Source organism: Meleagris gallopavo, chromosome 11 (genome assembly GCF_905368555.1).
Source record: "Meleagris gallopavo chromosome 11, MGAL_WU_HG_1.1, whole genome shotgun sequence".
NCBI lineage: Eukaryota > Metazoa > Chordata > Aves > Galliformes > Phasianidae > Meleagris > Meleagris gallopavo.
Window position 1 is genome coordinate 8,659,773 of NC_139414.1, and position 26,604 is coordinate 8,686,376.

The 26,604-nt window shown below is 38.2% G+C and overlaps 2 protein-coding genes across 8 annotated transcripts in view; one reads left to right on the forward strand and one right to left on the reverse strand.

The window, feature by feature from the left end:
• Positions 1-26,604, forward strand: part of RHBDD1 (rhomboid domain containing 1) — a 64,401-nt gene that overhangs the window by 12,465 nt on the left and 25,332 nt on the right. For 2 of the 7 annotated variants that reach the window (XR_014885703.1, XR_014885704.1), the window contains exons 4-8: positions 2,408-2,496; positions 3,209-3,268; positions 6,359-6,478; positions 15,967-16,090; positions 18,607-25,485. Coding sequence is in view for 4 of the 7 variants with exons in the window: in XM_085233379.1 (XP_085089505.1) it covers positions 2,408-2,496; positions 3,209-3,268; positions 6,359-6,478; positions 15,967-16,085 (388 nt within the window). In the remaining 3 variants the exon portion in view is untranslated. Of the gene's footprint in view, positions 1-2,407; positions 2,497-3,208; positions 3,269-6,358; positions 6,479-15,471; positions 15,503-15,966; positions 18,088-18,606; positions 26,123-26,604 lie in introns of those variants that run through there. The other 5 variants (XM_085233378.1, XM_085233380.1, XR_014885705.1 and 2 more) reach the window with 4 other exon arrangements.
• The window catches only part of COL4A4 (collagen type IV alpha 4 chain), a 64,996-nt gene continuing 63,046 nt past the window's right edge, over positions 24,655-26,604 (reverse strand). The window contains exons 47-48 of the mRNA XM_031555108.2: positions 26,284-26,570; positions 24,655-25,439 (exon numbers count right to left, since the gene is read on the reverse strand). Coding sequence (XP_031410968.2) covers positions 25,176-25,439; positions 26,284-26,570 — 551 coding nt within the window. The 3' untranslated portion in view covers positions 24,655-25,175. The remainder of the gene's footprint in view (positions 25,440-26,283; positions 26,571-26,604) is intronic.

The window sequence follows — 26,604 nt, forward strand, 5'->3', positions numbered from 1 at the left end:
ATTCAAAAAGTACAAAATAGGAGTATCCTCAATTTTCTGAATTTGATATGAGAACAGTGGAATTTGTAATACAAGTGAAACGAGTGTGTTTGGAGAAGACCTTCCTACAACTTTCGTGCTTTTAGTAAATTGTATTTGTGCCTTTCAGCCAAAATGGCATTTAATTCTACGTGCATACAGTTCTGCCTTGTGAAAACAGTTACAGTTTTGTCATTAACTCCCATGTCAGCAGATAAAACTTGTAGAAAGAAGAAATATATTATGCAAATTTATAAAAAAGCAATCTACTTGTAGCGGAAATACTGAGTCACAGCTTGAACCAGTGATTGAGCACCTGGTGGGCAGGCAGGGCCAACCCAGGGGAGCTCAGGTGCATGCAGTGTACCAGAGTGATTGGAAGGGGAGGAGCCAGGATGCACCCCTTCCCAGACCTCATTTAAGGGTCGGCAGTGGAGGTGGGGGCATCTTGTTGGAGATCCCTGCCTGCCTGTGGCCTTCTGAGGGTAAGCAGTTTTTCTTCCTTTGTTTCTGTGTCTATGGCTGCTGTGTTTGTTTCCTGTTAGCATTTTGTTTCCTGTTGTTGTTCTTTTTGCTCAGTCTGCAGAAACTGAATTTCCATCTGAGTGAAAGGTGACTTTGTTTTACTTTCAGACGGTGCTTCCATATATTTCCAGTAGAATACTTGTCTCTCTTGTAGTGGCCCATTGATTTGTGTTTTACCATCTGACTCACTGCGTGTGCCGGGCTCGGTCCTGAAGCTCACCTACTAGGCTGTCCCTTCCAGTTTGTACAGGTGCTGATTTCTGTGGTACATTCAGAACTCCATCCTTGTCTTTACGGTTTCCTATCCTGTCTTTTCTGTCATTGTGTCAGGGTTGCTTTAAATTATAATGCCATCTCTTGTGGCTCTTGCATCCTCTCTCAGCTTGTTGTTATTCGCAAGTAATATTTGGTACAGAAAATGTGGAAATCCATTCAGTTCACCTCCTTAGTTTGGTAACAAATCACTGATAAGCAGTAAGCTGGGTTTTCTATCCAGTTGTGTATCTGCTTAGTGTAGTTCATACTGCTCAGGGTTTTAAACCTTCTTTGAGAAATGCTGTGAGACAGCGCTGTGTTCCTATAGCATGCCATCTGTTGTTTGTCTTTCTGGGGAGGCCTTTTGCCTCCTTGACAATGGAGAAACTTGGTTAATTTGTGGTATTTCTTTGTGATCATTTGCTGCCTTTGATGTTCCTTCCTACTCGAGCATAGGGAATCTTAATTATTTGGTGTATCAGCTTCTGCAAATTCACAGTAGAGCCTATTTAAACTCTTTCACTGAACTCCTGAGTTGAGTTCTGAGAATTGGTTTGTGAATTTATCAAAACACAATATTCATGGAGATACTTGGAGCAAATCTCTGGACTTACCCCAAATATAATGCTGCTGTGTTGAAAAGACTGAAGTCTTCATTCTATGTACAAACGGGCAATGAACATATTTTTAAAGTAAATAGGTATGTTTAGAAAATAATATGGATTTCAGTTTTTTTACTTACTATTCTTTTAATTTTGAATGCACTGTGGTACAAACATGTTGGAACAGGTCTGCTTTTAGGGTTTGTAGAATAATATGAGTTGGGAGGGACCCTTAAAGGCCATTTAGTGCACCCCCTGCAATGAATGGTGACACCTACAGCTCCATCAGGTGCTCTGAGCCTGGTGTGACCTGGCCTTGGATGTCTCCAGGGATGGGACTTCCATTTCATAGTAGGATTGAATTGATAGCACAGTGAAAAAGTGCTCTACTTATCCTTTCATTTGAAACTGTAGTAAGTTTTGGTAGCTCCTAGTAGGACATTTCAGTGTAATTCTGTGGATCTAAGTTCTACAGATTAAAATGAGTTTTCTGTCTTAGGAAGACTTCTCTTTAAATGCTTGTAGGGAATTGGTATTCTGTCCTTTACACAAGCAATTGAAGTGATCTCTCCTGTTGGCTTACAGGTTCTTCAAGACATGCTGCACACTTGTCTGTAAGTGTATGCACAATGGTGTTAGGATGTTTATGAGGAAAGAAAGAAAACACTGCACTTCAGTTCAGGTTGATACATTGCTCAGTTCAACTTGATCGTGTACAATGTTTTCTTAGAAATCATGAAATGAGGAAATTAATATTGGTAAGGAGTTCTGTAAGTTGGAATTCTGTAAACTGTGGGTTTAATAGATTAATTAACACTAATATTAGAAAATAGATTGACTAAGTCAGAGCAGAAATTAATAAGCATTTGCATTACCCTGTGTACTTGTCATTTTTCTATGCTTGGTCACATAAGGACTTTCTGGATTATGGTATTTGCACTTCAGGTTTCCTACCCAAGAAGTCTGCCTTCCTATCACTCATGAGATTTTATTTTTTTTTCCCATAGGACTTCTTTTGCTGGCCATCTGGCAGGGATTCTTGTTGGATTGATGTACACAATGGGTCCTCTGAAAAAGATCATGAAAGCCTGTGCAGGTAGCCTGCTTTGGTTTGTAAAATCTGCATGAGACATTGGTGCTCTGAAAAGGTAGTGCATCTTGCATACAATTGCAGGTGTTTGTGCAGGTCCAACAGATTTTTAGGGAACTAAAAATAGAGTGAAGGAGAGCAGAAGAAAAGCTCACCTTCTTGTTTTACTCATTCTTATCCATACTAAAGGTGTCTTTCAGGTGTAATGTTTTTACTGCAAGGAGTACGTTTTTACCATTCTTTTAAAGCCATGCATTTGAGGTAAAATGTTCCATGTAAGATGTCAACCAGAATGTCATTCTAAATGGAGTGTGAAGCAATAGAAATATGCCAGAACAGTATATTTCTGTGTTGGGTTTCTGTTGCTTGTATTGGTTCATGTGGAAATTTTCGAATTTAGAAGAAGTTGAGGGATGCTTGAGAAAATGTTACAAGATTCCTTGAGCTTTGTGATGCTGAATTGACACAGGTTTTTGTACTGTAGAAACAGTTTTAAGAGGTGCTAACTTTCAATGTTTGTATACTAACATCTATTTTTAAATACAGCTGTGCTAACTGTTATGTGAGCATGCCTTTAAACTTCAGGGTTTTACTTAGAAGTCTGAGAGCTGTTGTGACCATGTGCTAGCCTTGGTTGTCACAGTACCTGTCTGTTACCTAATAGGTAGGGTAACTTAAGACTTTGTTCTAATTGTATATGTGTTATTCTTCTTTCTAGGTGGCTTTTCTTCATTCACAGACTCTGGTAGGCCAAGGAACTACTACTCAGGTTATTCAGGTAAACGTTCTCATCCACTTACCTAAAAACTTATTTAGGTTTTACAAATATGAGTGTAATTTTTGCTAGTAATAGAAAACATACGGAAGAGCTGACCAAATGGAAAATTTTGCTCTTGAGTATTTCAAAATTATTTGATTTATAATTCCTAACCAAATATCCCAGTGTATTTTCCTTACAAATAACAACAAGGGTGGCTGTAACTTAGAAGTGCATTTACCCAGGATTTTTATTAATCCAGTTCTCAAATTAAAGATATAATGTTTGACCTAAAGACCAATAAAAATAAAGTAAAATGAATTGTTCAATAAAATAAGATGTTGACAGAGGAGGTGTATGGTGCGTAAGCTACCTGCTTCCAGCTGGCATTCTCAGGCCAGCTACGAATGTTCACCTAGGTACAGTTTCTGTTCATCTGCATTACTCTGTGTTCTGTGTTAATAATGACCAAACCTTCCTTCAGTACACCAGTATTGCAGCATGTGTGGAAAATCAAATGGTTTATATTGGAAAAGGCAATTTAATTTGCTGATGAAGATAAGAACTTGCACTTGATATTTAAGTTCTCTAATCTGTTGCAGCCATTGTGCAGATACCAAATGCTCAGGGTGGGGGTGGGTGTTAAAGACAACTTTTGTGGAACAGATCCTGAACTGTCTTGTACTTCTTTTCCAGCTCTTCCTAACCAGCAACAGTATTTCATGTAGTGTAGAATGATACAGGGGGCTGCATAGCACCTGAAAAGAAGTTGTAGGGCACTGGCAAAAAGGAAGTCTGGTTCTTGTTGTATGGCTTGAGCAGTCCCCAGAGTGACCAAAGTGGTGCTGCTTTGAGTTGGTGTTCATGGAAGGGAGCTAAAGGAGTGAGGTTAACATGAATTATCCTGTCTTCCAAACTCGGCTTTAGACATAACAATTTTTTTTCTAGTAAATTCTTTCCTGTAAACTGAATTGTAATGTATACATATTTTTGATATGTATACATTTTTTTCCTTATGTATATTCTTCATAATTATCTTTTACCCTACTTGCATGAGTCTCCAAGGAAGAATTCACAATTTGCTTGTTGTAGGATATAGTAATGCATTTGACCATCTGTGAATTAGGAAAACTCTCTGTAGTGTTGCAGGTTCACCATATACATACAGTACAACCGTACCTTAATTTTTTATTTTTTGGTATTGCTGAGTTTTTGCTGCCTGACTTTAAGTATTAATTAAAATAAAAAATAGATAATCAGAATGGATTTATGAAATAGTACAAAGAAACAGCTTTAGAAGGAAAAAAAAATATTTCAGCTGTAATTTTAACACAGTAATTGGTGACTGAATTAGGTTTACTCCAAAGACAGTTCATGAATAAAATATTAGGATACTTATTGGGATTAATAGGAACACCTTGAACATGTCAATGTTACTGAATTGTTTCTCATCGTAAAACAGAAGATTACAGCTTTGTCAGCACTTACAACTCGAGGACAGTGTACAGTATCACATTTACTGTATTTTATGGTCAACTTAAAAGACAGCATCCTTCTTTTATCAGATAAAACCAGGATTTTTATGGTCTTCATGCAAGCAGTTTTGAAGCCTCCAGAAAATAAATTTGTAGCTGAGAAGACATTCATTCAGATTAACATAATGTAGAGGGGAGTAAGAGGAATGCATAAAGATTGCATCCAAAATGTGTGTCTGTGTCAGCTAAGTGGTATTTTGTTGGTTTTATGTTTTTCTGCAGAATTGTCTCTCAAATATAGCCAATGTGACTGAAAGGCTTTTCAAGCTTGTTAAAAATGACTAATTTATAGAGATTTAAAAATACATGATCATCATTTTCTAAGCAGAGGAATAGCGGATAATTGAGAAATGGCAGAAGTTCAGATTGCAGGAGGACAGCACCAAATCTTCGCTATGCTTTTATGAAAATTCACCTCAATGTCAGATGTTGTCTGTTCTCAAAAGGACAGGATTGCATTTTTGTGTCCACCTATATTGTGTGTATGCTCATATAAAACCATGTGCACACAGGTGTATGAAATCAATTACATCTCAGTTTGTAGTCTGTGCTTGTTAGTCTTCCTTATAGAAATTCCACATGGAATCTGTAACTAGCAGGTAATACGTGACTATTACTGATGCTGAGTATCCGAAGATAAAAAGAGGTGGCATGCTGTACTTGTTTCATGCAGAAATATTTCCATTATTTCTTTCATTTTGAAAATCTCACGTACCTTCTCTAATCACGTGGGTAGAACTGGCTGTGTTTCTGTACTTTGGTTCTTCCAAATCTAATGTCTGGTTGTCTGGAAGAGAAGTGAAATTATCCAAAGTTTTATATTCTGAAAATACAACATTTGGAAAACAAATTGGGACTTTGCTCACTAGTTTTTCTCGGGTTGGGTTTTCTTTGTTCAGGCAGGATTGGATTCTGCTAAATCAAGTCTCATTCCATTCTCCAGCCAGGTTGTTTTCTTCTTTTTTAAATCGCACGTGTTTGGATGGATGGTGGTTTTCCACACTTGTTTTTGACTGACTTTGTTCACGGAAATGTTTGGTACAGGACAATGCAGTGGTTGCAGATGAGATCTGCAGGCTGTGTTGGCTTTTTTTTAGAGCAGGCATAGCACACTGTTGTACAAATTCCCACAAAAGAAATGCGGAATTCTTTAGACATGTGTTCTAGGTTCAAACGTGGCTTGTGCTTAGAAAGACACATTGTTTATGCGGTGAGGTGAGGCACACGTGGAAAAGCCTGAAGCCCATGTGGTTGTCATGTTGCTGTCGGGTGATTGAAAGCCTGGTACTGGCAGTTACATGCTGAGGGGGAGCTGATGAAAACTGTATTTCCATTGATTTGAAACATGAAATAGTGGTAGTGCTAAACATCTGTAACAATGCTGCAAAGCTGGAGATCCTTGCTGTATCTTCATCGTTACTGGTTTTCTCACTCCAGTTCTCCTGGCTCCTAATCATATTTTTTTCTTTTCTAAATTAAACTGATTTGTGGAAGAAAGACAATGTAAAGATAACATCTGCTTTCACCCTCTCCCACTGTGTAGCAGCTGATTATTTTCTTTGTTTTCACTTTACAGAGTATTACAGATATCCAGATGATCAATACAGAACACCAAGGAACTATCATGACTATACAGGCGGGCTCACTGAAGAAGAACAGCTCGAAAGGGCAGTGCTAAACAGTCTGAATGAAAGAAGTAAGAATTTCATTACATGTCATCTTTCAGATTGTGGTTCGTGTTGAGGTGGGAGGAATGGGAAGGCTGTGCTGTTCATTATTTATGTTCAGGATTTGGACATCCCTTCAGAAATGACCAAATGTTTCCAGGTATAATTTTCAGAGAACACAACATGAGGATGCAGTGTCATTCTCCCATAACTGCATGTGTTAGTAATTGATTACTGTTAATTACTGCTACTATAGGAAAAGAAATGTTTTTATGACAAACCTTAAGTAAACAAAGTTGCTGTGCCAAAGACAAACAAACCACCTCTCATTGTCAGTTGTAATATGAAGCAGTGTAACAGAGGAACATTGATGTTGCTGATGTTTAAACTTCCTGCTGATTTTGTTTTATATATGTATTGGAGGAGTAGTGTGGCAATTTCTTGATGTTCTTGTCTTTCACCCTGAAGAAAGTTTATACGAGAGCTAGCTGAAAGATAGGGGGGAAAAGGTAATTTAAGAATAAAAATGCTGTTTGTTTTAATTGCAGTTTATCAGTTGAATTAATATAAAATATATTGAGATATATTTTATTTTTTTATAATTCAAATGAAGTCAAGAAGGAAAGAAAAAACATCTTGGGATATACTTCTCAGCTTCTGAAAACAGATGTGAAGGAAATATGCCTAGTAGGCTAACAGTACATTATTGGAGCATTGTGTGTAAAATTTACATCAGTTGTGCTCATAAAAAAAGAAAACTTCTTTATGGCTGTTAGAAATTACAGGCAAAGTAGGAAAATGAATAGCTTCAAATCACCATCACTAACTCACAACTGCTGTGATCCTATTTGTTATGAAGAACATCACTGTTATCTGCAACGTTTTCAACAAGGCAGCAGACAAGGCAACATTGTGATCTGAAAAGGTTTTTTCAGCTTGAAAATTTGATTAACTTCTTTTTCTTAAGTAAAGACAGCTTTTTGCTTTGCATCAGTTGTGGGAAGTCAGCTTGGAGGCAGAAGTTCAGTCTTTGAGGAAAAGTAGTAGTAAAAGTGTTTTTTTTTTTTTTTTCTAGTTGTCTTTGCTTTTGTGTGCTCACCTTTGTTCTCTCGTGGAATTTGCTCCTAACTGCCCTTAAATACTGTGAAACCAGAGCAGGAAAACCCACTCTGATTTCTGCAGCAAAATTGTCACTGCGATATGGTTAGAAATTACAGTAATCCGAGCAGTTCCCTTAAAATCACACTGCACTGAAAATCTTGGTACTTGGTGAGGGGTTTAGCTTTCAAGGAAATAATAAAATAGCATCTGGTTCATCTGTTCTGTCAGCACAATTTGATGGGTTTGATATCATTATGTTGTCTTAGGAATGTTAAAAATAAAACACCAAATAATATCAGTATTTTGTCCTACATAAATGTAAGTTTTTGGGAAGGAATACGCCTAGAATAAGCTTTATTGGAAGGGACGCTTTTTCCTGATGTTTTAGATGATGTTTTACAACATCTTTTAACTGATTGAGAAAAATCTTTTAGAAAATCTGAAGATCAGCGTTATGCAATGTGTTATGCTGCAAGAATATGAGACGTGTTTGTGGTCATCTGGTTTTTTAAACTATCAAAGAAATACACCAGATCTTTTTTTTTTTTGCTTATTTTTCCAAGCAGTCAGCGTACAGAGTCCTGCTCTTATGGGTCCTTTGGTCTGTGACAGCTGAGTGCCTGTGGCTGCTGAGTCGTTGGAGCATAGGCACGTAATGGCTGTGTTGTGACTTGGGGTGAAGGGTGGTTTGGATGCAGCCTTAAAACAATTGGTTCTCATTTTGAAGCCTTAAATCACACTGTAGAAGGAAAAGCTGTAAGTTTTTATTGGAGTCTCAAGTATCCAAAGATGTCAAATTCTGAGCTCACTGTGGAAGGGATTTGCACATAGGAGCTGATATTACAATATAAGAAAGTGATGATATTTTCACTGCCGTAGAATGAAATCAGTTTGTAATAACAAGGACAAATTTGTTAAATTATTGGACAGTTTGCACCTCAGTCTTTCATACATCAGTGTGGAACACCTGCACCTTTCTTCTGTAGCCTTTAAATTATTTATGTTACTGTAGGTGTGTGTTCTTTCTGTTTGTGTTTTGGAGTTCCATGCAGCATTTGGACAAAGATAAGAGGAAATGTATTCTCATTTGGAGGATGCTCTATGAAACCTGAGAATTAAAATAGCATTTCTAGCCAAGTATGTCTCACTGCTGGAAGGCTGGTGTGCCAAGTCACAGGCTTAACTACAGTTTTGAGAGAGCAGCACTTCTAATGTCTGTGGTCATGTTTGTTTTCAGTGTTGGTTAGAGCTTTTGGACCACGGATAAGTGGGAAAAGGTATCATATTGTGTGGTGTTTGCAGTGACGTTCCTACAGATGTTTTCAGTGGTTTTGAGCAGTGTTTTAGCTTTGCATCGCTTTTCCCTACTTGCCGTTTCAGTTTGGAAAAGATTTGAGAGCTCAACTTTAAAAATATTTCATAAAACAAGTTACTTAATGTCTATCTTACCTACAGACACAGGTCACGTTTCCAAAATAAAGTAATACAGAGTATGTAATTGATCATACCTGCACTAGAGTGGCACAAAGAGTGAGATGAACTTTTTTAGTGCTAGTGAGCAAGTAGAATATTCTTTCTTGTCAGTATGAAAAGTAATGAGCTTCAGTGAGTACTGTCTTTTCAACAGAAGATGCTTGCGTGATGTTCGCTGTAGCCTGCAATTATATGGATGATGAAACAAATACTTAATGTGACTAAAAACTACATGAAATAATGTGAAGCAGACACGTAAATGGATGTAAACACAGGTACCAGAACCAAACTTCAGGGCACTCTTCTCTGATTCATCATCTTTTCCAGCTGTGACACTTAAGCTATCATAGTTGCTCTGTAGCTTGGCTGAACAAAGGACACTGGTGATTTTTTTCTTAGTTGGACAAATGCACTTAGGAGGGTTTTTAGGCCACAAAATGTATCATTAGATTTGGAGTGTAGATGTGTTCTATCAAACTGCTGTGTTAGTATCCTGCCAGCCTAGTAAAGCCATCTGTGGCATGGTCCAGAATGTCCTGCTATCACTTATTGTCCACAACTGCAAACTAATTTGTATCGAGGTGTGCAACAAGTTCAGTCCCAGTAATGTTTTATATAATCCCACCATGCATGAGTTATCTAAGACAGCATAAAGGTACTGCATTTCTGCTTGCTCTATAACTGAGCTGTATGGTTTTACTGTGGAGCTGGAATACATGGCTTTCCGTTCTGGTTTAATCCTCATATTAGCAGCTGTCTTCAATGTAACCCCAGTATGCCCTATCTCTTTTCTGTTCTTTCCTTCATATTCTGCTTGGAAGAATATCTTGATTGGTGTGGGATGTGGGTTTGCATTTTTGTGGTGGTGGGCGCTGGGTTGTTTTTGTGAGCTGAACTTCCAAGTTTGTGGTTTTCAGTCTCAAGAATGTTAAGAATCCCTTGCAAACTCGTGTCTCTGCACAAAGGAATTTTCCTCTTAAGTTTTTAAACGTGTAGGTGATGGTCTTTGCATTCTGTGGTTAAAGTGAAATATGTGTATGTAGATAGTCCTCTTATGTTGCAAAGCAAACTTCTAGATGTGCTTTTCTTTTATTCTGATTTAAATTAAGAGTTTGTGGCCTAGCATAGGCTAACCTTAGGTACATCTGCCATGTGGTTATGAAGTATGTAGGCTTGCCAGTTCTCTGAATTTCATTTTAGAGTTCCTATTTCTGTTTCCTTGCATCGAGATGGGGTGTTTTAATAGTACCCTATGAAATGTGCTAAATCCTTTGAAGATTGCAAGAATTATGAAACAGAAATGTATAATTCCATCTTTCTTCAGAGTTATCTTCCCCATTTGCTACTGTAGGAATGCTAGTCATTGTTTGACGGATGGCTTTCTGTAGAAATATCTTAAAATAAATTATATGCTCAAATGTGCAGTGCATGATACCAGACTGAAATGCATTTCAAAATACCCATGCTAAGATTGGTGACTCGATTCTTTAAGTCCAGCTTTTTTTTCTTTAGGTGCTGTTTGGTCTTAGGTGCCCAGCCATGTGTTCTGGGTGGAAAGTTCTCCTGAGTAACACTGCTGCTAACACACATCTCAGCAGCTTCCTGAAACTGCATCTGTGGTCTGTGTTCCTGACCACCAGTGCTCTGCTGGGGCAGGCTTCCAGGAAACGGGTTTTGCTCACTTCTCTCTAATTTGCCTGGATGCAGTGCTGTGTTAAGGTTACTAATTGCAGTTATTTGACATCTGGGGATGACGACACTCGTGGTGCAGCTCATCCTTTGTTCCTTCCATCAAACCTTGGTACTGTAGCTGGTATTTCTGGGAACGCTGTCTTGTGTGGCTGATTTCCTTTGGTCTTTAGGCAACAAGTTGACAGTGACAGGGCAGTTCCCAGGTTCTGGTTATTGCTACAGAAGACTTCATCATATAGAAGTCTCCGTAACTGTTATCTTTGCACTTAAAATATATGTATTACTGCTGACACAAAGTATCGATATAGAGCTTCATGTTAAAAAGTATACAGAATACTGCTTTTTTTCTCTGGCTTCTGAAGTATATGAGAACGTTTTTGAAGGTAGCAGCAATGCAGCTTGCTTTTGGATCCTTTCACAAGTTTCACAAATTTCGACTGACAAAGAAAACAACAAGAAAACATTTGAATAAAGAAATAGTTAAACCTTTGTGGCTAGGAATGTTTTCCTTGCATTCATGCTACTTCTGTTATAAAAGCTGGATCTACATATGGAGATGGTCTGTTCTTGGTGTTTTGATCCAAGACTCAGTGATCCAAATGTGAGCTTTTTTATTGACTTCAGTGGTCTCTGGACTTTTTTTCCTTTATTAGCTTTTTAGAGGAAGAAATGTTCCTTCCACAGTGGGTTTGGCAGGGTCACCTTGCTGGAGAACAGGCCCTTCTGCTGAACAGCTGTGGATGTAATTAGAAGAAGCTGTGTGGGGCTACATAAAAGTGCTTTCTTCCACTCTGGAGAAAGAGGGAGTTGCTGCAGCGTGGCTTCAGTTGTCATTGGTGTTTCCATCCATCTGTCTGGGATTCTTGGTCTTGGCTCTGGGAAAAGGATATTGTTTAGAGTTTCTTTGTTGTGTGTCTGTTAGGCATGCAGAAATGCACTAGAAGAAAAACAGTTTGTTTTTTTCCCAAACATGATTTTAAGTATGTTAAACTTCTTGAGAACATGAACGAACCTAGTTTACCACTAAAAGCTTCTCCAGACTAAGATCTGTGGATAATCCTAATCTTGGAATTACCCATTAATTTAGTATTTTATTAATTCTTGTTATTTTATCATTGGATTAATTCTACAGATGAGTGTAACTTGCACTTTGTTTATTGGGACTATCTCAAAAATGCTCTCAATCTTTTCCTGATGTCTGACTACATAAATAAGTATTTTCTAGTAATTTTGTGGAAAGTATAAATCTCCTTTTGTCTTGTTGGCCAAAATCCTGGCCGTATCCTTACAGTCCTAAGACTAGTTTGCGTCTCTTCCATGTTTTTTTCTATTGAGAGTCTGTACCTTGCATGTAAAAAAACAAGTATCTATAATTATACACATACAGTAATTGCACAAACATTCCCTGCTGTTGTCAACGTGCAGCAGCATACAAAACAACTTTGTCTTTGGTATTCAATCTTCCTGATGCTTTTAGAAGCTCTTGAAAATCCTATTGCTTAGCCTGAAACTGAGGCCATTACCCCTGAGAGCAGGAGGAACTGAGTGTTTGAGGCAGTATTTCCGTGGTGGGTACAAAAGGCAGAATGAAAACTCTGCATGATGATTCTTATTTTTCTTCCTTATACCACATTTAATGCAGAGGAGGAAAAATGAAAACTTCAGACACTTTATGGCTTTTTATTATGACACTGACAGGATGTCATGTTTCAAATTGTCCTTAGATCTGATCTTGTTTAGAGAGCAACGTGTAGCTGAACACTAACCAAATGGCCTCCTGGCACTGCCAGCTGGGTTTGGCTTTGCTGCCAGAGGCAGCTGCTGCACATCTTGATCAACGTCTTTAGAGTTTGTGGGAAACCTGTGTGCTCCTTTGTGGAGTGGTCTGATTGCTTTGTGTTTGCAGTGTGTGTGGTTGGAGGCTCACATTCACGTATCATTCAACAGATAAATGTCCTTCTGAATAACTAGAAACTGCGATATGGGCCATTCCTTGTCCAGTAAAGTACTGTCTATCCTGATTCAGAAGAGACCCACAAGGATCCTCAAGTCCAACCCCAGCTCCACACAGGACCACCCACACCCTATCTCTGAAAGCAATACAGATTTAGATTAGTTGCGATTACAGTCATTCTATTGTATTGTTGGTCCTGTAACTGTAAGCTTCAGCAACAAAAAAACTGTCACAGTAAGAATATTCTCCTTATGCACAGAAGACAGTTTTCCTTCACAGTAAAATTAATTTTAAATATGGTATTGGGGGTTTAGTGCTGTGCTCTAATTTCTGTGCTGTATCCTTTGTTTTGTCTCTCTGCTGTTACTGCTGTTTTTGAAATACTGTAGATGCAGTCTTAAAGCCCATTAGTCTTGAAGTTTTTTGCTGATGTGTCAAAAAGATGACGTTCTCTTGTGCGGTTGTGGCCTAATTACCATTTCTGAACAACGTGGCCTATAAATATTTTGGTTAAGTAAGGCTGTTACTTCATTAATATTTCTGTTGTAATTAAAAAAGGCGGCAGAACTATTTTGGGTAATGGGGTAATTTAGGTATATGCAGTTATATATTTATGTTCCTATTTTAAGACTCATTGAAACAACTTCACTCATCAGTGTGTTGTTTGATGTACAGAAATACCTTCTCATGAAGGTTTTGGAATACATTGCTCGTCTTATTTTGGTGTCAGCAGATAAAGGAGCATTTTGCATCCTTGTTATAAAATCTTGTTCTGTTTCTAGTGGTTACTGGAGCTCCTTATATTTAATGAGTTGAGCAGATACTGGGGCACTCTGCCAGAACTTGTCTTACTTTGCAGATGGTATCTGGTTTCTGAAGTAAAACCTGACCACAGGTGCTACATAGAAGAATCCATGACTTCATGAGACTGCTTGGTACTTCATGGACAGTGGCATGATAGAAAATATTTTTTTTAAAATTGAAATATTTTAATGATGATAAAAAAAAAATCAGCATTACAGTACTGTTTTGATGCTGTATGGCGCACCAATTTGTGGGATTTACAGTCATGACTGTATTACTCTTCATATGTCAAAATTCATATCTTAAGACTGATCAGTCTTAACTTACTGATTATTTTCTGTTTATTTACCCCAGGTGTAACGTAGCAATTAAAAAAAGCACCAAGAATTGCAATGATTGATCTTATGGAACTTTCATGCACTGATATAAACATCACTACTGAGAACTTTGTAACAAATTCAGTGTTTAATGGTTTACTCACTGACCAAATGGTATTCCAGTATGTTTCACAATATGAGGCATTCACAAATGCTGGTGTTAAAAGATTTGTTGGGTGTTCTTGGGCCTTTTTTCCCCTTTGTGCTATTGCAGAAGGATCTGGTGTCTGCTGACCACTTTGCTTCGTGCTTTCCAATTTGGAGTTATTGGGCTTTTTCACTTCAGGAAGAATGTTCATTGGGTGATGGAACGTTTCAAGCTCACGTCTCTCAGTTTGTGCTCATAGGATACAGTTAAACAACTGGTGTGTTCTTGTTTCCAAACACACATTCTATGTATAAGAAAGTAAAATGAGGGGAAATAAATGTAGTGAATGAAAATATTCAGCTGAATCTTTTTAATTACCAAAACCCATTCTGCTCGTGCTGCACGTCAAGTTAACTGATTTGTTGTAGACAATGGGATTACTCTTGGAGTTAAAGTGAAAAACAAAACTGACCAGTGATGGGACCTGAGCTAAGCTGTAGGGTTTCCAATGCACACCAGGTTTTTGTAGTACTCTGATCATTATTTTCTAATGCCCATCTGCACTTGCTGCCATGCATGTATATTCATGATTGTCACAGTATTAAGATAAGCCATTGAAATGCATTCAAAAAGAGGTAACATTAGTTTCTCACTTAAATTTGATGAATTTCCCAGCATGGCATGCTGTTTTGCTATGGAGAATAATGCATCTACATGGGGTAAGTGATGGTAAGTTCCAGGGAGTTCATGTAGCATTTGTCAAACAATGAAGTACCCTTTCCAGACACAAAGAAACAGCTTAAATTTATTTTTGGGTTTGTCTCTGGTAGTTAAAACAGAGGGACGAACTGAAGATAAAATACAGCAAATGTGTATTTTAGTGTATTAATGAATTTAAAAAATGCTTCCACACAATGCATCTTGTTTTCTAAATGTTGATGCTGTTGTTGCTGCATACCAGTGTTTGGGCAGCTATTAGCTATCTCTGGATGCATTTTCCCACAGCTTCCCTACTTGGCAAGCACAAAAGAAATTCTGACCACGTTCTGGTATTTTCACAAAATGCTGCATTAGGGGAGTGCTCTACAAATTGAAATGCTCTTCTAAATGAATCAGAAATTAGAAGAACCCCTTCGTAAATTGGACTTTCTGTTAATACCCAGTGTAAACAGGTCTCACCTGCTCACTCCAAACTGCAATTAAAAATCTATTTTGAAAATGAGCATGATAGCATATTTGCCTTTGGTTTTCAGTGTTTGCTTCAGTGTACTGATATGAGATCCTGAGGCGGAGGTTTAAGAAATACCAGGTATCACAAAGACTGTTGCATTATCTTTAAGGCTCACTTGTTTATCCTGAATGCTCTGCATCAGCTCAGAGAATGGTTTCTCGTTTTTGTTTCCCAAGGCCCATTGGTTGAGGTTGTGTGTGCAACCACGACCTTTTAATCTTCTCTTTGCTCTGTAACTTAATGTGGATTTGGAGCAGTTGCTTTGCTTTGTTTTCTATTGCATGCGTTGTTTTCTCTTGCAGTGCCAGGGCAGAGGACCTTCCTTCAGTCTTGGTGAGATATTTCCATTCACTTTAACTTACAATTCTCTCTAGCTGACGTGCCAAGTTTAGTTTAGTTCCAAAACTGCTTGCTGCCAACTGAATATGGGGCTGTTTGTGCATCTGGTATGGGTCAGCATGTTGGACTGCTATTATATAAGCAAATACAGAAGCTTGTTTTGCCAGAAGTAGCTAGTGAGGATGTCTAAATATTTTAACAATCTGGAGTTTACTGTATGAAGTGGAGATTGTGAAAAATGCGTATTCTCAAGTTAATACATGCTAGACTTCTGAGTGTGGGAATGTTATTTTCCATTTCAGAGTTTTAAGAGCGCTTGTTGGAAATGGGTAGTCCTGAAACCATTGGAATTGGAAACATTCAATGCCTTGTTTCCTTTGTGTTGGATTGCAGGGTATATGTGCATTTTTTTTCAAATTACAGAACAAAATAACAATTGTTTTTTCATTGTCTTTTAGGTTTTGGTGGAGCAACATACACTAATGAGCAGCGACCCTACGGTTTTTGGTTCCCCCCTGAGCAGCATTCAGAAGAGGAAATGCGAAGGCAGAGGCTTCGCAGGTTTTGGAGACAATGACAGTGGTAGGCGTTGATGCAAACTGTAAAGCGATATTCAGAATTAACAACGTATTTGCAAATTTATTTATTTGGATTTCTTCATTTTCTTTTTTTTTTACTACTATTTGCAAAACTGCAGAAGATTTTGTGAGCTTAAGCTCAAAAATTGGATAAAAATGAGTTGGGAATCAAAATGTGATCTTTGTCATTCCATTTTGATGCATCTTAAAGATGAAAGAGAACTGTTTTTTACCAAACTTTTTTTCTCCGAAGTTCTGTGTAGCCTGGCTCTTCGACTGCTGGTATTCTCGGACAACAGGTTTTCTTCATCCATCACAGGAAAAAAAAAAAAAAAACACGAAAAACAATAAACCCTTTTAAAATGTAATTTTAAAACTATACAATTCTTTTTTACTTGTTTTTGATTTGAGATGAACAACTCTTCTGGGATTGGGATGTGAGTTGTCACTTAAAAAGACTGCCATGAGGACAACGGCTGGATCACACGAGTCTAGGCTTAGACTTTTCATGGAAAGGAAGATGCATAAGCCATACAAGGAATAGATTTAGTTGTTAACTTGTACTTATTAGAAATACCTGTTTTTCTTTTTAAGAGGGAAATTATATTGAATTATATTGTGCATAAGCTGTTTATAGAGCTATAGAAATTCAGCTGTTCAACTCTATATGTATCGCATTTGAGGTCCAGTGAGCAGTGGTAGTAGTTTGCAGGCTGGTGGAGGTCTTGCCTTAATGAAGTGAACTTGGAATTCTTCCTTTTCTAGAAAGCATTCCTGGACTTAATTCCGGAGTAGCTGACAGCAGAGCTGGGAGCTCAGCTGTCCCTGTGCACAGGCCATCTATTCACTGCCCTGCTGGTGGCACAGCTGTCTGTTCAGACGTTAACTGACAAACGTAACACTTTTTTTTGAGTATCATTCTGAAAAACCATTCATTGCCTGGACTTATTTTTCTTGTTTATGGGAAAAAATTCTTCTGAAAGATACTCCTATAGCTATTTTCAGACCTGAAGAGGTGTGATTGAACAAAAATGATTTGATTTTTGAATTTTGGTGTAGAATTGTTTGAAATTCTTTAGCACTCACTTAACGTGGTGCTAGGATGATCAATTTAGTGATTTCTTTTCAGAGATATGATCACCAACATGTGCTATATTAAGCCTGTCTCTCTATGAAGCTACAGATTGAGTATAAAAGGGGGGAAAAAAAATTATGTGGCTTAAATAGAGTATACCTCCTGCTATTAATATATGTCAGGGAAGTTTATATTTGCTGCAAAACACATAAGCTGTTCTCCTACTTATGTGCCATTCTCTTTCACCTTCCTACCTATTCCTGGTTGTATGCCCAGCAGCTGCACGCTGTTAGGAGGTTCAAGGGTCTAAGAGCCCAAAGGCTCGGATGCAGTGTGACTTTGGATGTAATTGTTTAGGTGATATAAAAACACTGTTGATATTATGCACAGTGTTTTCTGTCAGATTCTAAAACAAAGGATAAGTAATGGTGGATTATTGTGTTCTTTTTTTTTTTCCTGATGTGTGTGCCTTGGTTGTTTTTCAGTCTGTTCAGTAACTGCAGAATAAAAAAGCAGATACTCATACCTTACAGTAGGCTAACTTTCTAGTAATTAGTTAAATATCAAAATTGCATAGTGTGCACATTTTGCTCAGCGTGTAATAATGATGTGAAAAGGAGGAAGTAGGAGGATTGTTTCCTCAGACAAAATGTAATGCACTGGTCAAATGCTTGTGCAATTTACTGTCTGTTATTTTAATTAAAAGCACTGCACTTCACTAGTTAGTTGGAAGAAGTAAAGCAAAAACCAAGATGAAGAATGTGATTACAAACGCGTGAGTAACACAGGAAGTTCCTCATGCTTACATTTTGTTGAACATTTGCCATTAAATTCTTAAGAAAACCTCTCAGTACTAATAGCTGTTCAGCTGTTTTCATTTTTTGTGTTAGAAAAAAAAAATTGAAATAAAGTTTGTTTATATTTCATAGTGTCTGTTTCTCATTATACTAATTAAAGCATATATTTCAAATAGAGCTGCCATAATACTGTTAGAAATGAAGAATGGTGATACTGAGGGGCCAGATTAATTGTGTTGGGACTATTCCTGCTTCTTTTGAACTTAGTGGAAGTTTGGGGATTGGATTACTGGGAAGTTCCCATATTAATAGCATTTTGGAAATTTTTAGAGTGATTCCTTAGTAGGGACTTACATCCACTGCGGCTGGTAGATGAAAGTCACAGGTGAATTGCTAACATTCACATGTACTGCTGTCACTTCAAGGGCTGTAATTCAGGACAACGTATGTGAATGCGTAATTTCATATGGAGTATTTTTTGTTTAGTGGCTGACAATTTCTACATAAAAATAGGATTTAAAAAAAAAAAAAAAGCAGTTCTGATTTAAAAAAAAAAAAACAAAAAACAAAAACCCTGCAAGCACACAGCAACAACAAACACAAAGCACCAACACTTCTGACACCTAAAGTTTGTTTCCTTTATTTCAGATGCTGTGTCTTCTTGTGAATGCTTCATGTTTTGTCCAACCTCAGTTACCATGTAAGAAATCCTACACCATTAATCAATCCCAATCGGCAGGCTTGTTAACAGGCCTATTCTTGAAACCTAATGATTCAGTTGACCTAGCATCTTACTGCTTATAAATATGGGTATATTGCAGTCCCAAATTAAGATGTGATTAAAAAGCAGTGTTTAACTTTCAAAGATTTTCCCACCCCCCCACTTCTGTTTTGTCTTTAAGCAAAGGCAAAGCATATATTCATGTGTGAGTTGTTTTCTCCAAGCAGCACTGCTTCTTCTCAGGGGGAAAGTGCCCTAAAATACGCTGTCAAAATGGTACGTCACCATAGCAGGAGAGATTGTTCTAGAGTGCCACTGCTGATACTGTTCTCAATACAAGCTGCAAATTAGGTCAAAATCTGCCCTGCTTCCATTCTATTGTTGTCACTTTCAATCAGGTAAGTAAGTGTTAATGATTTTCAGCTTTCAGTTGTAGAACTGTTTGTAAAGGAAACTTACTCTTCCTAGAGGGTATAAATCTTGTATCTCATGCAAGTTAGCTCAGAGATGAGAAAATTAGAGAATGGGAACTTTCAGTAACATTTCATCTGGTGTGGGTATTTCTACTTATATTCACCTGTGTCATCCGAAGATTAAAGCAGTGGGTTAGTAAGACACAAGATTGAGATACAATACATGTGCTAAGTCTTCTGCTGTATGAGAACAGAGTTAAGTTTATGTCTTTTATTTGTTTACAAGAAGAAATTGTGTAATGTGCAGCAAAATGAATGTGAGCAAAGGCTTTTTAACTAGTGGAGCTTTGTAATAAGCTAATATTCTGCAGTCACCTTCTGTAGTCTTTATGGAGCAGGTTAGACAAATATCTGAGTTCAACATTTACTGTTTACTTGCTCTTGCATTATTGGAGGGTGTCTGATTAAGTCCATCACCAAAGCATTCATTACAGGGATCATTTGAGAGGCGTTGATGGGAAGACCAGCAATTTGTCCTTTCCCTCTCTATGTAGTGATCTAAGGAATGGTTCTTAAATCTGTACAGTTTTAATGAGTGTGGGATGACCTTTTTTGCTGATTCCTTGAAACCTGTTCCAGTGTATACATCCAGCATCTGAGAACACTATTCTGTTCTTCTGTTTGATTAACAGGTGGACTGTGTTCTCAATTAGCTAAGTTCAGCTGTCCTCTTAACAGTGCAATTCATCTGCAAATTGTAATTTAGCAGTGTCTGACAGTCTTTGAAATACCCGGCGTGCAGAGGTCAGACTTCCCACTGCCATTCTGCCTGGAGTTTTGAAGAAGAGCTGAGCTCAGTGGCTGTTGTGGAAAAATGGGTAGTTTTAGGGCTTGAACACTTCATTCTAAATCTTTCTGTAAACTATGAGGTGGTAGTGCACGGTGGTGGTGCTTCTCTGCTTGGCATCCCCAAGCAGAGGAGTTGATTTGTGTCAGACTGTGTATATTTCTTTAGAAATCAGTATTGAGTTTTCTTTTGCGTCATCTTTTTGCTTCACTTGCAACTTTGGAAAACAAAGTATTTAACATGTTTCCTAGTGAGAAGCAGCCAAGCAATGTGCTGGTTGAAAAGGTGAGATTTGCTCGGAGGTGTTTTTAGATGCTGAAGGCTGTCTACATTATGCTGGGGAACCATGTGTTTATATAAACTCCAGAATGATCTGGAGCTGTTTTTCCATTTAACAGTTACAGAATTTCATCTCTAATTGAACTTCTAATACCTTTTGGACCCTCTAGATGAAGTGGATAGAAAGGTATAAACAGAGCAGTATCTGTTTGAATGCTGTGGACAGGATTCCCCTACCTTGCTTGTTTTCCAGCTGGTCGTGGTGAGCAGAACTTCAAACATTTACTTTTTTAAAATGCTGATTTTTGAAATAGTATCCAGCCATGAAATAGATGCTCATTCTGGGGAAGTAATTCCCTTACTTGCTGAAGTTTTTACCAAAGCAATTGTGTAATAGTTTTTATCATTTCAGAGGCAAGGTTGATCCTTTCCTGACTGTTCTTCACAACTGTTTTTTGAGTAATCCTTTTTCTTGCAAGCAACTGTTCTCATTACTTTTAATTGACCCATCTTCCCTATGATTCTGAATGATTTTTTTCTTTTTGCCCAGACAGCTGATTCCAGAGGGCATGTAAAACATTAAACAGAAGTCCACATTTGCAGTCTTTCTTTAAAGTATGGCAGACTGAGTTAAATTAAAAGTTATTTTGGGATTGCTTGTGCAAGATCTTACAAGACCAGGCTTCAGTCTGTAGAGTGATCTCATTTACAACAGTCTGTATCTCCAGAAAGGGAACTGCCCAGATGGACGTGGTTTGTTGCCTGAATTTGGACATTGGCAATACTTACAGAATTGATGAGAGTTAATGATACGGTCTCATGTAGTGTGCTAGATTGCTTGCACTGTCATAATAAACTGACTATGTTCAACTGTGTATTGGAAGGGAAAGTGATGCAATCAGATCAACCTCTGTTTTCCTCTCAATTATTCAAGTACTTGTGTACTTTAATGCTGTTTTCAAAATAAGAAGGAAGTGTAGACTATCAGATCTTTTTGACTGTTTTAATACTTGTTGTTGTTTCAGTGGCACTTACAATCCAGCCAAAGGAAGAAAGAGTTGTTTTGGTTAAGAGTTTACCCAGGAAAAATTCCTGGAAGGCTTTTGCCTGAATTTGTTGCGTATAATAATGTGGTTCTGGTCTTCAAGTAGTTTTCTGATCTGGGAATACTCTACTGTTGCTCCATTCCCTCTCGCTGGTAGCCTGATGAAGCTCTACCTGCTGTTGCTGCCCTGTGCCAGTAAGTCTCAGTGAGTTTTTCAGGAAGAACAGCTGTGCTGTCACAGCTTGCTCAGACTCACATCAGTCATGTGCCTAGGAACAAGTTCCATACAGGTAACCTCGTTGGCACTTCCATACATCCATAGTTGAACTACTGAATGCAATAGGACACTTGTGTTCCCCGAGGACTGGGGCTTCCGTCCAAATGGAATCCTCAATGGCTGTAATGCCAACAACCAGAAAGCCCAGCCAGCAGAATATTTTGGTGTTGCTTTTCATATCTTCCTACTGTGTAGGAAAATCTTTGCTTCTTTGTGGGGCATACACAAGATTCAAAGTTCTTGAATGCAATGGTTCTTAGACCAGCACGGGAGTATTGCCTTAAAACTGTTTTAACACTTAAGAATATTTCAGCTATACCTTTTTACATTTAATTTCATAATTAGATCCCATATGAATAATTTACCTAATTATTTTTTGTGTACACTCACTGGACAAACGATTGCAGAATTAGAGTACATCTGCTTTGTAATTTAGTATGTCTTATTTGCTTAATAACATTAACCACTTCATCTGCAACTTCATTTTGAATTAAATCTGATATTTGACAAATGCCTCCGTCAGCTAAATGCAAGACAGAAACCTACGCAGTTATTAGACATTCAAAGCTATCAGTGGCAGATTAAATGTACATCTCCAGTGCTTTCACAGGAAACAGTAAAATGTAGCTGACACAGGTGCAAAAACTTTGTTTCAAAATTATAGAACACAATTGTTTCAGATCATTTAAAATCGAACATGACCAAAACAGAGTGCTTTAAAATGACCGATTTAGGTGCTGGGTGCTGTCCTTGGGCCATAATGGCCTCATGCAGCAGAACAGGCCGGGAGAGGAGAGGCTAAAAAGTCACCCGCAGAACAGAAGCCAGGGGTGCTGGTCACAGCCAGCTGAACAGGAGCCTGCAGTGTGCCCAGGTGGGCAAGGAGGCCAACAGCATATGGCCTGTGTCGGATAGAGTGGTCAGCAGGAGCAGGGAGGGGATTGTTCTCTTGTATGCAGCGGTGGTGAGACTGCACATTAAGTGCTGTGTTCAGTTTGGCCTCTCAGCACAAGGAAATTGAGCTGCTGGAACACATTCAGAGAAGAGCAACAAAGCTTGTGAAGAAACTAGAAAATGACACGTGAGGAGTGGGTGAGGGAACTGGGGCTGTTTGGGCTGGAGAAGAGAAATTCTTCCTGATGTCCCGGGGTAAGGCAATGGAAGGGATGGCCCAGGGCAGTGGTGGAATTGCCATCCCCAGATGTTTTTAAGAGATGTGTGGATGTGGTGCTTAGGGACATGGTTTTAGTGGTGAGCTTTTAGTGTTAGGTTGATGGTTGGATTTCATATTAAGGGTTTTTTTTTCCAACCTAAATAATTCTAGGATTCTAGATTATTATCTTTGTTGATCCTTACAGATGTTTTTAAGACTTTTCTGCATACTTGATTCAAGTTGGATGAACAGCAGTCCAACTCCCTTTCCTTCTATCTTATGTTTTCATCAAAGACAAAGTTTCCAGTGGTGTGCTATAAGGATTTCTTCATTATTTTACCTAAATGCAGATATTACCATAAGCCACACTGTAAGAACTCGTAACAAAATGCCTGCCCCTTTCAGAGAGTGTCTAACCTGAAAAGAGGTTGCACATGCATAACAGTGGTGAACGCTGTCTTGTGAGACCTAAATGTGGAATTCTCGAAGTCCAAGAAGGCAATGGGGACCTCACCTGAGGAAAGCAAATAGGGTATTCAGCTGCTACTGAACATAAACTGAAACTAACTCTTTGTGGTTTTAGATTAGGCCTTGGAAATCCAGGCTGCACATCTCAAAGGGTAGCTGGCTGAGACACGGTGCTCCCCTTTAAATGCTGCTTTCTTCTCACCGCAACAAATGCTGAGGTTCCTCAACACCTTGGAGGGTCACAACCCCACTGCTCACTTCTCAACCAGAAAGCTAGTATTGTGCGTGTGGGATGCCATCTGAAGCAGGAAAAGATTAAATTTGAGAAATCAGTCCCTTCTCAAAAAAAAAAAAAGTGATACGCCATATTTGAAGGGAAGAGCATGCAGCTATGGTCACTGAGCAGTGAGCTGAGGGTTCTGTGCTAGTGAGAAGATAGGATCCCAAAGGGAAATGTGTCCCATGACAGGTGGCTACAGGGTTGTGTCCCAAGTAGGCTTTGTTTCCTGGGTGAGAGGGTAGGAGCCAACCGTCAGCACAGCAGGTCAGTATGGCTTGGTGGCTTTGTCAGAAAGCAGTTGCAATCTGATGTTTTCACACTTGAATGGAGTTACTCTGACTGCTTTTTTTTCCTCTGGCTGAGGCTGGACTGTGTTTTTCCTGCTTTTTGACTTTGTGCATCCGCATTGTAAGCTGGCTGATCAGATGACTGTGATGGCTTTAGAGGGAGTTTTTTCTTTAATTAATGGGTCTTTTGGATTTGCATCTCAGTCTGAAAATCCTTCTGCTTGTGTTCTCTTAGTGAACACATGGAAATTAAAAGTGCTGGAAAAACATTTTATTCTTCCCTAGAAAGTGGTAAAAGGGCATTTGTGGTCCTTCTGGACAAGATGAATTCTCCATGTGCCATCAGTGGCTTTTCAGTAGTTTCATCAAAATTTAAACATGCATTTTTCTGGTTTTATAGCTGAATGAAAAATGAATAAGGTGCTTTTTTTTTTTTTTCCCCCCCCAGAAAGTGACTAATGCTTAAGCTTATAACATTTTTCATAATCAATGCTTTCAGTAATAAAAAGTGTATTTAGACAGAGTCATTCTATAATAATCTGAAAGGTGATGAATTTTCCTGTGGTGTATTTCCAAAAATAGTAATAATTAAAAAAAAGCCTCCTCCCCCACCAATAGTTAATAACATTTTACAAATGCTTCTTATATTCCTCACTTGGGTTCATCAGCATGCTACAATTTCTTTTCAATTAGCATTAAAAGCTGCTTTGTTGTCTCCTGCTACTTGGATTAAAGCTTAATAATTTTACTTACCTCTTCTCATGAAACTCATCACTAATATAAATATAGCTTTTTAAGATTTCATTATCTCATCTAATTTTATTTTCTTACATAATCTGTTGTCAAATGGATTTGCAACTTATTGTTGCTTATGAAATCTCAATTAAGTTCTTTCACAGTTTTGTTAGGTACTGCAGCAGTAAGACTTTGATCTTTGTTGCTTTTATTATGTGTAATCATGTGGTTTTAACAATTACATTTTCCCCTTCCCTCAGAAACAGCATGGGAAAGTTTCTTTTAGCTTGGGAAATTCAGCTGTGTAGGACTTCAAGACGTTTGACTCTTTGCATATCTGTACCTATATACTTCTTAAGAGACAGTTCTTTATAATATGCCATATTTTGTTCTAAATGCCACTTTTAACAGGAAATCCACTGTCTTGTATAATCATGTACTGTATTCTTGGTATTCCAGACTGAATTCAAGCCTGTAAGTTCAGCTTGTTACCTGTACATTATGGTAGCAGACTCCAGTAGTTTACACTGGATTTTACTACCTGTAGATATGTGCACATGGGTGGATGAAATTGAATAGATGCATCTTGCCATCTTATGTATCCATTCAAGCAAAAAGAGTTACACACTTTAAAATATACTTACATATTAAATACTGTTTAAGTCTTTAGGATGTTTTTTGTCTCGCTCTAGCTATTAATTTGTTTCACTTGTTAATCATGCTTCAGGCATACCTGACATCTACTGATTTTTTTCCTCTGTTCTTGTCCTTCTTTAAGAGTTCCTGACAAGGGAGCTGATGCAAACTGCAAGTCAGGCATCACTGTTGTTAGCCAGAAGCTGTATTCATTAGCAAAAAACTGACAAGTTCCCCGCTGACCCTGGCATTCAATGAATGGCGCTGATCTGAAGTCTTCTAAGCAGCTTCCTGGTGACATAAGGGACTGCCCACCTCCCTGATCACCAGATCCAGTGTGCTGGAAGGAACAATGAAAGAACTTGTTGACTGTCTGTGAAAAACATGTAAATGATTTTTCTTTTCCTTTAACTGCTTTCAATTTTTTTTTTATTTTTTTTGTGATCTAGGTTGCAGTCACCTTCCCTTGTTGGATAAAATCTCTAATCTCAAAAGTCTAGGACCAGCTCTCTTATTTTTGTAGTACTTAACAAGCTGAAGAAAAGAGTAATCCAAGTGGATTCTATATGATGTTCTTCAATCTAATGCCTCTAATGTGACTAGAGGACAGCACTGAAAAGACCTGGACTTCTAATCCACATAGTCATAGAATGTTTGGAGTTGAAAGAGACCTTAAAGATTTAACTCTGCCCCCCCTGCTATGGGCACAGATATGTTCCACCATACCAAGTTGCTCAAAGCCCCATCCAGCCTGGCCTTTGAGCATTTCCTGGGACGGTGCAGCCTGTTCTGGTGCCTCACCACCCTCTGAGTAAGGAGTTTCTTTCTTGTACCTAATCTAAATCTACCTTTTTTTAGTTTAAAACCATTATTCGTTGTCCTGTTGCTACACTGTCCTGAAGTGTCTTTGTACATGAGAATTCCATTGTTTATAGGTCAAGCATGCAAAAATCTTGGCAATTTTAAGAAACGTATAGCTCAAAGCTATGACTTTAGCATAATATATATATATATTGTTACAGACAGGTTTTGAAACTGACCCTCATTTTGTGAAGTTTTTTTCTGAATTTTCCTTGGTACTATTTGCTAGACATCTGTTAGCTTGCTTTTCCTTCAGAGCTGAAATGTTTGAATCTTCAGAATGCAGAAGCTGTATGAAAGAAATCATGTGCCCAGAAGCTTACCATCAGAAAAGAATATCCTATCCAAAGACTTCTCCAGTTCATTGGGCAGGGAGGAATTGACTGATCTTGGCTGTGAACTGCTACTGCTTGAGCTGGAGCCTCACATACAGCACATCTGCTTATATATGGTTGTATTTCTTCTTCAGAGAGTGGTGTCATTGGTAAGGGAGCAGCACTTGACAACCAGTAGGACTTATCGTTTCGGCTGGCATAGTAACAAACTTGGTTGATGTTGCAGTAAGCAAAGGGCATGGTATTAAACACAGGAAGACAAGATCCTGCCAGACCTGAAAATAATAAGAATGGAAAACAACAACAAAA